The following is a 14,677-nucleotide window of genomic DNA, read 5'->3' on the forward strand; positions in this document are numbered from 1 at the left end:
CTAACACCAGGCAGGCCTGGGGGAAGTCCCTCCTCTGGTCGGGGAGGCGAAACAGAGAGGCCGGCCCATCCCCACCAGCCCCTGCAGGTGTGTGTGTTGGGGTGGGGTGGGGGCGCTCCCCAGCAGCTGCGTCTCAGCCAGGCACACACACCTCGCGGTAACACATATCCCCCACACAACCCAGCGCGCTCCACGCACAGGCTTCTTCCTGTGCACGCGCGCACAGACCCCAACACCTTTCCCTTTCCTGCCCTCAGCAGGGACGCTCCCACCCCCAGTCCCCAGCGGACGCAGTGGCCTCGGGACTCGTACACGCCTCCACGCCCCGCCGCGTGACGTCACGTGGGGTAGAGCCCTGAGACACTAAATGGTGGGGTGGGGGGAGGAAAGGGAAGGCGGCAGAGCTCCCCGAGCCGGGACAGTCACTTACTCTCCAGGCAGTGGGGCCCGACACAGACCGCGCCGCCCCTGCCAGCCCGCCTCGCACGCCCTCGGAAGCGCAGGCTCCCGGCGCTGCGCTGGAGGGCTCCCCGGCACCCCAGCCTCCCGTCCCCAGCCCGCTGCACCTCCAGGCCCCCCTTACCCTTGAGAGGCACCGGGAGTTGTCGCGGGGGGGCCTCGGGAAATTCCCCGGACCCCTGTGCCAGGAGGTGCCCGGTTCGCCCGCTCTTCACCCCCCGCCCCCCCCGAGGGCGGTGCCCGGGGGTGCTGCCCCATGGAGCGGGAAGGCGGGCGCCGTCTGCTCCGGGAGCCCTGACCCGAGTCGGAGTTGTATGTCGCAGCCGCCCCGACCCCCCGCCGATCATGCGCCGGCGCCCCTGGCTCTCCAGTCCCACCGGGCTGTGAGCCCCCCATTCCCAGCCCGTCAGGGCCTGCGCGCCATGGGCAGCGCCCACCCTCGCCCCTGGCTTCGGCTCCGACCCCAGCCCCAGCCGCGGCCAGCGCTCTGGGTGCTCCTGTTCTTCCTACTGCTGCTGGCTGCTGCCATGCCCAGGTGAGCCCTCACCTCATGCTCCGCCCTCCTAGAGAGTTGAGACCCCGGGCCCGCAGGGGCCTCTGATGCTCTTGCTGGGGTAGAGGACCCTGGAAGAAGGGAGGGACAGGGTCATAGGAAAGTGCTAGTGCCCAACCAAAGGCAGTGAGCTCCCTCATAGGAGGGGGTTGGACTGGTGACAGGATATGGGCAGTCCAGGGAGACAAGGCAGTGCCCAGGAGTATGATGGCAACTAGGAGCGGAGGTGTGTGTGTGGGGGAGCAAGTGCCAGTCTGGAGTTCCTGCCCTGTTGGGGGAATGCACCCCCACCCCAGGAGTAAGCCCAAGCTGCCTCACTCCTTCCTGCAGCTCAGCACCAGGTAGCGGCAGGGGTTGGAAGGCTGGAAGAGGGTAGCCCAGGTGGGATCAGTGAGAGACTGCAGCTGCAAGAGCTGTGTGTGTGTGTGTGTGTGTGTGTGTGTGTGTGTTTTCAATCGAGCCCAGGATCCCAGCAAACTGTGTTGGTAAACAGCAGTTTCTGTATGTGCCCATGTGTGCATGTGAAAGCTCATGGGTCAATGTATGTTAAGATGAACACATGTGTAAATGGGAGTGTCTTTGTGTGTGTGTTTGTAACTATGATGAAGTGTTCATGTGTGTAAGTGTGCTGGGGTTGGGTTTGTGTGTCTACCACAATGTGTGCAGAGGTGTGTCTGTGTGAATGTGACTGAAACATATCTGTGGGAGTGGGCTCCTGGGGAACCCTGTGTGTATGGGCATCTATGCCTGGGAATGTGCATAGGAAATACTGTGGCCACAGCATGGTGGATGTGTGTGCATTTGCACGTTTACCTGTGTGGGTGTGCAGCTAGCTGAGTGAGTCTCATTGAGCAGGATGATTGTGAGGAGGTCAAGGAAACAGGAATGTGGAGGAGTGTACTGATGGGCCCAACCTTCAGAAGCAGAGGTTGGAAGAGGGAGTGATTATGGCCTTTGGGACAGAGTGTGTGTTGTTAGATGGGGTTCTCCTGGTCCCCCGAAAACACGTACTCACTCCACCCCACATGTCTGCAGGTCAGCACCCAATGACATTCTGGACCTCCGCCTCCCCCCGGAGCCTGTGCTCAATGCCAACACAGTGTGCCTAACATTGCCAGGCCTGAGCCGGCGGCAGATGGAGGTGTGTGTGCGTCACCCTGATGTGGCTGCCTCAGCCATACAGGGCATCCAGATCGCTATCCACGAATGCCAACACCAATTCAGGGACCAGCGCTGGAACTGCTCAAGCCTGGAGACTCGCAACAAGATCCCCTATGAAAGTCCCATCTTCAGCAGAGGTAGCTGCCCCTCACCCCTGCCCCTGCCCCTCACCCCTCACCCCTGCCCCTGCCTGCCCCATCTAGCATCTCCACCTCAGAATCTATTCCCAGCCGTTTCTAACCCACTGCCTCAAGTTGGCATCCTCCCATCCCCACATGCCCATCTGCTGGCCGTGCTGCTTTCCTTCCTCTTTCTGGTCTCAGGCCATGGGGACAGAGAAATGGGGCAAATTTGTCTCCAGACTCGGCTGTTTAGGCTGAGAGTGGCAGGTTCCATGCCTGAGAACTAGACTCCTGGGTCATCCTGCCCTATCACTGACACTGCATATCTCAAACCCAGGAAATATCTGTACTTGTCGCTTGCCTCTACTTACCCTCTACTTAGAAAACCACATTTAGGATGGGGAGCCCATGAGGAAGAACCCAGAATCAGCATGAGGAGGGGTTGAGGAATTTTTCCAATGGTGCAGGTGGAGGCAGCCTGGACAGGTAAAAAGTCTGCCCTACTGCAGAAGCTCTTCCCGGCGGGGGACACCACCAGCCTGTGTGTCATCCCCGCTGCCTCTGGAAAACCCTCTCTGAATCAGAGGTGCTGGGTGTGTGTGTGCCTGTGTGTAGTGGCTCCTGCCAGCAGGCCTGGTAGGCCTGTCAACTCCTCTTCCCCTCACAGCTCAGAGGAGCCGCAGCGCATTCCCTGTCCTCCCTCCCCGACTTCTGGGTGACCCACCCTGACAATACCAGAGTGGCTTGGGCTGGGGATGGCAGGAGGTTTTGTCACTCACTTCTGCCTCACACCCACCTCCTGGCCTGGTATCTCAGGCCTTTACTCAGATCTTTTGGGAAGGATGGGGGCCCTGCCTCTGGGATGGGCCTAGCTGGGTATCTATCTCCCCTCTCAGTGGCTTGTGTGGGACATTGTGGGCACCCCTTAGCCCTAGCTTCTTAGGTCTTGTCCAATTTTCAGTGGAGGTGGAGTAGGAGAGGTACGCATACACCTTGTAGCCTTGGGTCTTGAGGCTTCTTGGGGAGTCAGGCTGTACCTCAAATTCGGAAAACTCAGAAAGCCAAGGCCCTTCCCTTTTCATCAGGGTCCCTGCTTGCATCCCCTGGGCCCCCAAGTCAGGGGCCACCCCAGCCTCCAACAGCCGAGCCTCAGGCCGCCCGCCCCGCCCCCGCGCGCTCCCTCCTCCCTCCCCCGCGCGCCCCGGGCGCTGTTTCTACCCGGCCGAGCCCAGCCCGACGCGTGTGGCGGCATGCAGCCGCGAACTAATCCCCGCGGGCCGCGGCAGACGGCTCCCGGCCCCAGCCGCGCCGCTCTCAGAGGGCGCCCCCCGCCCTGCCCCGCGCTCCCGCCCCCTCCCGCCCCTCCAGCCGTCCAGGAGCGGCTGCCGGGGACCCCCGGGTCCTGCCCAGCTCGGGCCGCACTCTCCTCCTGTCCCGCCGCCCGCGCGCCGACACGAAGTGACTGGCCTCGGCACCATTCATGCCCCGGCTGGGCCGGGCCGGCGCTCACCGCCGCCGCGCGCCCGTTCCTACCCTCTGGTTTCTAGGTCGCCCGCGCTCTCCGCAGCCGCGTTTCCCTCCGGGGCCCTCGGGTACCCCATGAGGACTCCGTAGCCCTGGCTTTGGTTTCTGCCCGCTGGGGACCGGGGTAGGCGCGGAGGTTCTAACTTCTGCAGCTTCGGGTGAGGCAAGGCAAGCTCTGCATCCCTCTCCTCGGCCTTGGTATCCCCTCTGTCCTCCTGTTCCCTCTAGACCCAGTGAACCCAGGTGCCCTGAGAGCCTCGCTGGGTCAGGCCCGCGCGGCCTGCTGGAGGACCTTGGGGTCTTTGAAGCCTGGGGGAGAGTTCAGAGCGGCAGAACAGCGCAGGGCTGGCTGGGTGCCAGGCGCTCCCGGGTTCACCTGCAGTTTAATAAGCGCGAGGTGAGCTGGGGGGACGGGTGGAGGGAGGAGGTTAGGGCTGGAGAGGGACGACTTGCCGGGGCTAGCCAGGGCAGGGAGGTGCTCAGCATGGGGAGGGAGTGGGACAGTGGCTGCCCGGCTCCAGCCGCAGTAGCGGGGCTGGGCACTTTCCCTGGGCCTCAGGACACTGGCCTACCTCTGTGGTTCCCACTCCCCAGCTCCCCATCAACGCCCCTCATTGCTACACCTCACACCTCATTTCTACCTCTTGCTTCTCAGAAGGGACTCTGGGCTTCTGGAAATAAATCTGCCAATCCTCTCCTCCACTGGCCACCACTGCACCCCTGACTCCACCTGCAGATTCATCCTCCTGGGGGCAGCCATTTCTCAGTCCATCTTGGCCCATCTTCTGGAGGACTAGCTAAATTGGAATCCCATGAAGCCACCCACGGTGTCAACCAGCCCCTGGTCTACTTCCTTCCACCAGGAATCTCCTTTCTTTCCAAGTTACACATTGCCCATTGTGTGGGTCAGGTGGCCTCCGTTTCCTCCAAGTGGAATGTCTGGGTGCTGATGCCTTTTCTGACCCATGTTATCAATGGGTTAGGATCCTCTTAAATGTGGATTCTGCCATGTTTAAACTTCAGACACTGCTTGGGTTGGGGTCCTGGGTCCCTTGGGCCTTCTTTAATGCTGTTACCATCATTGAATTGTCCTGACATCTTCCCTGAGATGAGCTGGGCTGGAGGGATGGAGTTTTGATAGAGGGAGGGGGAAGAGGGCTTGAGCATGTGAAGTGGACAAACCTGGGAAGGCGAGGCATGCAATAGGGCTTTGCCCAGCCAAGCAGAGGGGGATGAAGGGGTGCTGGACCCTAGGCCACGGGGGACAGGGACAGGGGCCTCCGGTAGGAAGAGAGAGGGTCAGAAAAAGCTGTGGGAGGGCCCCAAGTCCATGCTGGCTGCTTCACCTAGTTCAGGAGCAGCAATGACCTTAGTGCCAATGGCACTGGTAGCCCCAGCTTTTCGTGCTAAGAATCTAGATGGTTGGTTCCTGGGCTGGGTACTGGGCAGAACATAGAGGGGAGTGGATCATTGTGAGGAACAGAGAATCCCTTCCCTCACTGTGGACACGAGGACTGGAGGAAATTTGAGGAGGGGGCAGCTGGGAGCTGGGCTCAGCACTGGAGTGAGAGGGGAGGAGAGGTCAGGGAGAGGTTTGATGGAGGGAAATGTAGTAGATTCACACAGCAGGCCCTGGGAGCTCCCACACAGTTTAGGTACTGTCTTCCCTAAGGCCCAGACCCATTTGGAACGGATGGAAAGAGAGGGCATGAGGCCCTGAAGCCATGCTCCCAGCCCAGGGGAAGCCAGCAGCGTGGGTTTCCAGGCTCTGCTCTCCATGGCCCTGGCTCATTTTTCTCCCACCTCCTTTTTACATTTATCCTCTTGGTTTTATGCCTAGGCCTCCAGGGATTGGGGTGGTGCTCAGATGGGGAAACCAAGGCATGGGCACTCATATCCCAGGATCACTTAAGGTTCTATTATTCTAATGATACCCAATTAATTAGCCAACATATACTAAGCACCTGCTGTGTGGGCACCGCTTTACCCCATTTTATCCGTGCTTTAGGACCCCCAAACAGTCCCCATATTGTAGGTCCTATCATTAGTATCATTTTACAAATGAAGCTAAGAGAAGCTGGGTAACTTGCCGTTAGTCACACAGCTTGAAAGTGAGCCATAGAGCTAGGAGTCAAATGCAGGCCAGCTGACTTTAAAGTTTGCACCCAATCCCCTTTTATACTATCTCCCAAGTTGCAAGGCCAACATGAAGTCCCACTGTGTACCCAGAGAGGTGAGCTGGTGCAATGGAAGAGCATGCCAAGAAATGAAACTGACATGCATATGTGCGTGCGCGCGCGCACACACACACACACACCAAACACCTACTCCTGTTTTTACATATGTGTGGCTCCATTCAGTGTCACGCCTAAGTGTTCCCACATGCACACTAGTCTCTCTCTCTCTGCCCAGGCACATGAGCAATGCGCAGATTATTTGCATGGAGAGAATGGAGACCAGACCTCTCCCCTTCCCTCCCTCTTTGACTTGAATGGGTAGGGCTCAAGCTTCTCTAACCCCTTCTAGTTTCCATTGGCTCCTGAATCCTCTCTCCTCCACCCTCCCCTACCCTCCAAACCTCCTCCCCCAGCCCCTTCCCAGCCGTTGGCTGCTGTGGCCTGTAGCAGCAGCTGACTCCACTTAGATGCTGGCAGTCCCTGTCCCAGATCAAAGGCAGGGCGGCTAATTGTGTGTCTTAACGAGCCCCCCTCTCCCTGCTCCGGGCAGCCCAGCTGGCCATGGCCCCACCCGCTCCCCCTCCAGCTGGCCAGATGGCACAGTGCCTGTGTCTGCCCCAGACAGTTGGGGCCAGAACCGAAACTGGGGCCCTGAACAGGAGCTGGGGGCAGACCCAGTGGGCTGGACTTCTATGAGGCCTGGATACTTGCAGCAGTGGGTGGCCACACAGGCCCTGCCTTGTCACCTCTGCACGTGGCTATGACAGCTGTCAGAGGCCAAAGGGTGGTGTAGGGAAGGTGTCTTTAGCTGCACAGAGTAGGGGTGTTCTCTGCAGCGGTGGGGCACATTTCTCCAGATTTCCCCAGGCTTACCCTTAAATGTGACAGGGCCTAGAAGATGGTGGTCGGCCCTGCACACCTCCCTGGACCAACCTCATCCTCTTTCCTGGTGCCATGCACACACAAGGTGATAGGAACTAGAAACTGAGCTACCTGGGTTTCTTTCTCAGCAGCAGGACTCCCATGGAGTCACATGTCCTACAATAGAAAGATGCCAGGGAGCTGGGAGAGCTGGGTCTGGATGCAGCTCCATAGCCCCTGTGACCTGTGTTTTCTCCTTTTGCATAATGTGTGTGTGTTTGGTAGTGGTGGCAGTGTCTGTGTGGAGGTGATTTCTGAGGCCTGGGCTGCCTCTGGAGGTCTGAGTATTGCCATGTGTCCTAGGAGCAGGCTGATGACTCCCCAGCAATAAGAGAAGTGCTCGGAGTTCCACAGATAAAAGGCAAGGGATAAATGCAGGGTGTGCTTCCCAGGAGCTTGGTTCCCTCCTCCTTCTCCTTAGGTTCCACTTTCCCAGGGCAGTTTCTACTCCTCTGCATCTCCTGCTAATTCCCAGTATCCCTATAGAAGGTTCCAGCCCCATCCCCAACCCCTCTTCTCTGCTCATAGCTGAATTCCTTATGGAAAAATGTACTGAGATACCATAAGCTGGAAAGAGAGAGAGACAGTCTGCTTCACAGGCATCTGGTGGTCCAAGTGACCTGTTCTAAAATGGGTCATGAGCTGCTGGGCTTTGTCCCTGATCAGGGTGAAACAAAAAACAATGACCCAAAAAATGCAGCAGGATTGAGTGAGGTCAGATAGGAGAAAGAACTTCTCAGTAATAGCTAATGTTGGAGTAATACTTCCTCAATTAGTAAGGCACTATTCTAAGCACTTTAAATTTACCAATTCATTTAATTCTCGGAACAACAATGAGGCAGATAATAGCCCTATTTTACAGATAAGGAAACTGAGGCACAAGGAGGTTAAGTCACTTGGCCAAGGTCACATAGCTATTAGCAGCTAGTAAGTGGAAGAGCCAAGATTTGAAGCAAACTGGTTTCAGGAATCAGTTCTTAACTACTAAACAGCTTGTTGTATTTCTTTCTGTTTTTTGTTTTGTTTTTCTGTTTGTTTTTGTTGTTTTTTTTGTTTGTTTGTGTTTTTGGCAGGAAGGGGAGGACAGGGCTCTGTGATGCAGCAGGTGAGGATTAAGGTGGATTGGCCTAGGCCTCTGGCTTCTCTTGCTGCCTGCCCTCTCTCTGGTGTGCGGAGGCTGGTCGGAGACTTGTACCAGAACTTGTTCCTAGCTGGTCCATTCTCAGATGCAGAATAAGCAAAAGATAGCCTGCATGTCTGATAATGCGACCCTCCTTTGCAAGTAGGCCTCCCCCTGCCACAGGTCCAGGTGTTCCCAGAGAAAGGCTCAGGCTGGAGCACCAAGAAGGAAGGCATTGTGGACAAGCCAGTGGGCAGGCCGGCCCAACTGCAGCCCCCAAGAGTGGCTTGGTCAGGGAGAGTCTGTGCCTCCTGAACATCTGGTGGAAGGTATCTGCCTCAGCTTGCCCTTCCTTCTCCATGTTCAACACTGCTACATGCCAGACCCCATGCAGGACCCTGGGCTTCCCTCTAGCATCCCTCCAACAGCCTCTTCAGCTGACCTGGATGGATCACAGGCAAGGTGGCTGGGTAGCGCCCATTTCTGAGTGGCTTTCAGGGATGTCCTGTGGACAAGGAAGGGGAAGCCCTGGTGACCCATTTCTTTGCCTCTGGAGTCTGGTCATTAGGGAAGGTCCTATGCTGTGCCTAAGATGGGCATGCACCCATCAGGCTATCTTGGGGCAGGGAGCATTAGGAGCTGACCGTCTCTTCTGACTTACCCTGCTGCCCATTGACATCTCCTCAGGCCTGGAATTTCATCATCGACAATTTATTCTTATTTCCCCCAAAATTGTGTACATCTTATTTTATGAAATATCATTTTATTTATTTATTTATTTAAATAGGTTTTTGGGGAACAGGTTGTGTTTGGTTACATGAATAAGTTATTTAGTGGTGATTTCTGAGATTTTGGTGCACCCATCACCCGAGCAGTGTACACTGTACCTAATGTGTAGTCTTTGATCTCTCACCTCACACCCACCCTTTCCCCGAGTCCCTGAAGTCCATTGTGTCATTCTTATGCCTTTGCATCCTCATAGCTTAGTTTCCACTTATAAGTGAGAACATACGATATTTGGTTTTCCATTCCTGAGTTACTTCACTTAGAATAATAGTCTCAAATTCCATCCAGGTTGCTGTGAATGCCATTGTTTTGTTCCTTTTTATGGCTGAGGAGTATTCTGTGACATATGTATACCGCAATTTCTTTATCTACTTGTTGGTTGATGGGCATTGGGGCTGGTACCATGTTTTTGCAATTACAAATTGTGCTGCTATAAACATGCATGTGCAAGTATCTTTTTCTTTTCCTTTTTTTTTTTTTTTTTTTTTTTGAGGCGGAGTCTCTCTCTGTCGCCCGGGTTGGAGTGCAGTGGCCGGATCTCAGCTCACTGCAAGCTCCGCCTCCCGGGTTTACGCCATTCTCCTGCCTCAGCCTCCCGAGTGGCTGGGACTACAGGTGCCCGCCACCGTGCCCGGCTAGTTTTCTGTATTTCTTAGTAGAGACAGGGTTTCACCGTGTTAGCCAGGATGGTCTCGATCTCCTGACCTCGTGATCCGCCCGTCTCAGCCTCCCAAAGTGCTGGGATTACAGGCTTGAGCCACCGCGCCCGGCCGCAAGTATCTTTTTCATATAATGACTTCTTTTCCTCTGGGTAGATACCCAGTAGTGGGATTGCTGGATCAAATGGTAGTTCTACTTTTAGTTCTTTGAGGAATCTCCACACTGTTTTCCATAGTGGTTGTACTAGTTTACATTCCCACCAGCAACATCACTGGCAATGAATTCTTTAGGTTAAACATTGCCCTCATTCTGTGGGCTTATTTTAAAATTGCAGATACCACCGTGAAAGGTAATAGATTAAGTCCCTGATTGTAAAAAGAATGTGTTTAGCAGATACTTTCTGCCCTACAGTAGAGATGTAGACACACAAATTCTGAGTTTACTAAAGGTGATGTTAAAGAACAGGAGAAGGGCGTACAAAAAGCAGAGGGCTATTGGGAAGCTTCCCTCCCACCCCACCAGGTTCTGTGTGCAGAAGAACTGGCTTCTGGCGTGATTGCTGCCCTTCTTTGACTCCGTGTCCTTGCATGCTGGGCTTGCATACTGTCCTTGCATACTGAGCCCCATCTAACAACACACACTGTCTCCTACATACTGGGCTTCAGTTTCTCCTTGGGATGATGAGAAGGGTGGGCTGGAGAATGGGGTGTCGAGGCCCCTCCAGAGTCCATGTATTCTGGGTCTTTAACCACAGGTTTCCGAGAGAGCGCTTTTGCCTACGCCATCGCGGCAGCTGGTGTTGTACACGCCGTGTCCAATGCGTGTGCCCTGGGCAAACTAAAGGCCTGTGGCTGCGACGCGTCCCGGCGAGGGGATGAGGAGGCCTTCCGTAGGAAGCTGCACCGCCTACAACTGGACGCACTGCAGCGTGGTAAGGGCCTGAGCCATGGGGTCCCGGAACACCCAGCCCTGCCTACAGCCAGCCCAGGCCTGCAGGACTCCTGGGAGTGGGGCGGCTGCAGCCCCGACATGGGCTTCGGGGAGCGCTTCTCTAAGGACTTTCTGGACTCCCGGGAGCCTCACAGAGACATCCACGCAAGAATGAGGCTTCACAACAACCGAGTTGGGAGGCAGGTGAGAGCCCCACACCCAGGTCTGCTTCAAATCCCTTTGCCTAGGGCCTACCCCTTGCCCAGGCCTATCTCTCCTCTGAGGACCACATTGCTCCCGCACGTCACACCTTGGCAATCTTCTCATTGACCCTGTCTAACTCATTCAACAGACATGCACTGAGTATGCCCTGTGCACCAGGCACTGGACTAGGCCTGGGGATACAAGGCTGAAACAAGCCCTGTTGCCCTGGATCAGCATACCACCTGCTGAGCAACCTGCTCCTCCTACTTCCTCGGGAGATCACCCAGGAGAAAGGACAGGGGTGCAGTCAGGACTGCAGGAGTCTAGGCCTGGCACTGCCATCTGACTCCTTCCCTGTGGAGTGAGAAGGTTGAACTAGATCATCCCTAAAGTTCCCCACAATGCTAATGTTCCATGATCCGGTGATCTCTCCCAGCCTTTCTGTGCAGTCTAGAATGAGGGATTCCTGCAAAGTAAGGGGTGTAAGTGAAGTTCCTAGGGGTCACTGGGGAACTGTGTTACGGTGCCTTCCTCCTTTATCCTCTGTCCTCAAATGCTCCTACTACCTCAAAGGTCATTCATTAAAAATAAATACATACACACATACATAAAAAAGTAGAAGAAAGGAAAGGGGTAATAGGTTGCATTTATTGATTGCTTACTATGTGTTAGGCACTGTCTTGAGCACTTTCCTACATATTAACCTATTTAATCCTTACAACTACCTATGAGGTGGGCACTGTTATTAACCTTATGTTGAGATATGGAAACTGAGGCACGGATTGACCAAGAAGCTTACCCAAAATGATGCAACTGGTGAGAAGGTGGTCCAGGCAGGATTCATCCCCAGGAAGTTGACCTCTGAGCCTGTGCTCTTTTGTTCTACAGCGTTGAATCTGCACTCTGATGCCCTGTTGGCTTTCACGGTAGCTCAGCACTGTCCTTTCCTGAACATTCCACCTCCATCATCCCTTCTCTTGACTCTGCCCAGCCTGTTGAGGCCTTTTTCCTGGCTTCCTCTCACTCTGGCTGGCACCTTCTCCATCTCACTCTCCTTTCTCTTGGCCTCTTAGCCCACGATGGGTCATCTTCCTGCACAAAGACTCCAAGCTGATTCAGCAATTCCCATCCTCACTTAGAGGCGGGGTAAACTGAGGCACACTTACCCTTGGGTCATGTCCAGCTCCCACCCAGCCTGCCTTGTACAGCTCTTTTCCCAAGCTTCACCGCCATCCCAGCCCATACCAACGGTGCCTCCTCCTCGTTAAACTGGTTAATTAATGGCTGCTGCCCGTGGGAAGCAGATGTTCTGGAGCTGTTGGCCTGGGGAGGCATTGGGCTGGTTCCCACGTGGTGCTGACAGCACAGGCTGCACATGCAGGCTGAGAAGCCCTTTCAGACCTCAAGGGGAAGGCACCCTCTCTTATGGCCCTACTGCCCAAGCTTAAGAGCCTTGGATCATTGCTGTCCCTGTCTCAGGGTGTGTTTTTGGAGTAGACTGAGGGAAAGGAGGGGATGTGGCCAACTTCTTATGGGGTTTCTGGTGAAAATGTCAAAGGGTTCTTAGTGAGGAGACTCTAGAGCAGGTTGTGAGCTGGGTTGGGGGTGGCTAGGTTTCATTCCCATAACCACCTCCCTTGGAGGTCTGAGGGCTTCTCCACTTTCACTGGGCTGTAGAGCCTGGCTCTCTCTGGTTCCTTTCTATATTCAGGTAGAGCTTTGGCCCCTGGTGGCGCTGGCTTTTCCTAGGAGGAACCATGGGTCTCAGCATAGTGCAGAATGAGTCCCAGGCAGCATAATCAGGGGGCAGTCTCCCCAGCACTTGTCCCCCTCCTTTGGCTCTCTACAAAGAGATGTAGGGGGGGGCGGGAAGGGGAAGCACTGAGAGGGGGACCAAGGCTTTCTCAAACTCACTGAACACCGCCCCCCACCCCTCTACCCCAACACACACACACACACACACACACACACACACACACACACACACACAACCTGGAGCGAGATACAACGGGGCCAGCACCCTCCTGCTCCTGGCCCCTACCCCAGGGGTGGCAGGAGAGGGAATTTCCCTGCCGATTTGGGATCCCCCTTCAGGAAGCAAGAGCCTCCAGCCCCAAGGGCCCCCTGCAGCTGCTGGAAAGGCGGGCAGGAGAGGAGGGGAGCCGGAAGGTGGGAATTCCCCCGGGGCCTGGCCTGGTGGGAGGTGGGTAGGAAAGGCAGAGGCAAAGGAGCAGGTACTGAAGTTTTTCTGACTGGTTGTGGGACCCTCGCTCGGGGCCTCAGCGTTTGCCTCTGTATAATGGGAGTGGGTTTCAGAAGCAGGCCAGACTCAGCGCTGGGAGGAGGGCAGTGGCGCTGGGCGCCAATGTCACCCCTCACAGTGCCTCCCTCCGCAGGCAGTGATGGAGAACATGCGGCGGAAGTGCAAGTGCCACGGCACGTCAGGCAGCTGCCAGCTTAAGACGTGCTGGCAGGTGACGCCCGAGTTCCGCACCGTGGGGGCGCTGCTGCGCAGCCGCTTCCACCGCGCCACGCTCATCCGGCCGCACAACCGCAACGGCGGCCAGCTGGAGCCGGGCCCAGCGGGGGCACCCTCGCCGGCTCCCGGCGCTCCCGGGCCACGCCGCCGGGCCAGCCCCGCCGACCTGGTCTACTTCGAAAAGTCACCCGACTTCTGCGAGCGCGAGCCGCGCTTGGACTCGGCGGGCACCGTGGGCCGCCTGTGCAACAAGAGCAGCGCGGGCTCGGATGGCTGCGGCAGCATGTGCTGTGGCCGCGGCCACAACATCCTGCGCCAGACGCGCAGCGAGCGCTGCCACTGCCGCTTCCACTGGTGCTGCTTCGTGGTCTGCGAAGAGTGCCGCATCACCGAGTGGGTCAGCGTCTGCAAGTGAGCGGCCCGGGGTCCCCTGGGCCCTGAACGAGGTCCCCTCCTGGAGCCTGGCCCTCTGAGGCAAGGCAGCATCGCTTTGGCTCTTGGGAGAGGAGATTGGACCACATGATCTTACAGGAACCTCTCAGCTCTGAGGTCTGTTATCGCTGGACAGTCCAGGCCTGTCTGAACCCCACCACTCACTTCTGTGGGCTCTAGGACTTACTGGGTTCTTCCTGCCTCCCCCAAGCCCAGACAGTTCAGTTGGGCTGGGGTTTGCCCCATACACTAAAACAAGCATCAGCCAGGCAACCCCTCAGTCTGTCTCCATCCTTTCACCCCTTCCCTGGAGATGGGAGGTAGGGAATGAATAGAAGCTGATAGGCAGAGAGAGGAGGATTAAAAAAAAGAAATAGACATAACTGAGCTGAAGTAATTCCATAAACGGCCCAGACACCCTCCCCCACCATTCCCCTCATCATTCATTTAACAAATATTTATTTTGCACTCTCTTTGCGGCACTCTGGGGGGCGTGGGGGTGGCAATGTGAGGCACTGGGGCCACAGATGTAAGTGAGACACAGCACTTGTCCTCTTGGAGGTTACATTCTTGCTGGGGGGAGGCATGGGCAATAAACAAGTAAATATACAAACAAGGTCATTTCAGACAATGCTGTGTGCAGGCTGCTGGGTGTAGGGGGATTTGTGGGGAGTGGGGCTCCTCAGACAAAGCCGCTGGTGCCTCAGGGAAGGCCTTTCTTTTTTTTTTTTGAGACGGAGTCTCGCTCTGTCGCCCAGGCTGGAGTGCAGTGGCCGGATCTCAGCTCACTGCAAGCTCCACCTCCCGGGTTTACGCCATTCTCCTGCCTCAGCCTCCCGAGTAGCCGGAACTACAGGCGCCCGCCACCGCGCCCGGCTAGTTTTTTGTATTTTTTTAGTGGAGACGGGGTTTCACCATGTTAGCCAGGATGGTCTCGATCTCCTGACCTCGTGATCCGTCCGTCTCGGCCTCCCAAAGTGCAGGGATTACAGGCTTGAGCCACCGCGCCCGGCCGGGAAGGCCTTTCTGAGTGGTGATACCCATGCTGGGACCTGCACCATAAGCCATGCAAAGAGTACGGGTAAGGGCATTCCAGGCAGAGGCCATATGAAGGCAGACAGTGTGAGCTGAGAAAGATCTCTGCCTGCT

General features: G+C 56.2%; 1 protein-coding gene across 1 annotated transcript; it reads left to right on the forward strand.

The window, feature by feature from the left end:
- The first annotated feature begins 204 nt into the window (after window positions 1–204).
- WNT10A (Wnt family member 10A) lies at window positions 205–14,144 on the forward strand. Its single transcript, XM_025404851.1, has 4 exons — window positions 205–994; window positions 2,048–2,310; window positions 10,238–10,617; window positions 13,014–14,144. Exons 1-4 carry the CDS (start codon window positions 774–776, stop codon window positions 13,509–13,511), a joined length of 1,362 nt encoding a protein of 453 aa, XP_025260636.1. The 5' UTR covers window positions 205–773; the 3' UTR covers window positions 13,512–14,144.
- The last annotated feature ends 533 nt before the right edge of the window (window positions 14,145–14,677 follow it).

This window comes from Theropithecus gelada, chromosome 12, assembly GCF_003255815.1.
Source record: "Theropithecus gelada isolate Dixy chromosome 12, Tgel_1.0, whole genome shotgun sequence".
Taxonomy (NCBI): Eukaryota; Metazoa; Chordata; class Mammalia; order Primates; family Cercopithecidae; genus Theropithecus; species Theropithecus gelada.

What these genes read in the sequence shown, in the direction of transcription:
- WNT10A (XM_025404851.1), top strand. Translation starts at nt 774, where the DNA reads ATGTCGCAGCCGCCCCGACCCCCCGCCGATCATGCGCCGGCGCCCCTG. An exon ending in CTGGCTGCTGCCATGCCCAG is followed by an intron (nt 995 to 2,047) that starts GTGAGCCCTCAC and finishes ACATGTCTGCAG; the next exon opens with GTCAGCACCCAATGACATTC. An exon ending in AAGTCCCATCTTCAGCAGAG is followed by an intron (nt 2,311 to 10,237) that starts GTAGCTGCCCCT and finishes CTTTAACCACAG; the next exon opens with GTTTCCGAGAGAGCGCTTTT.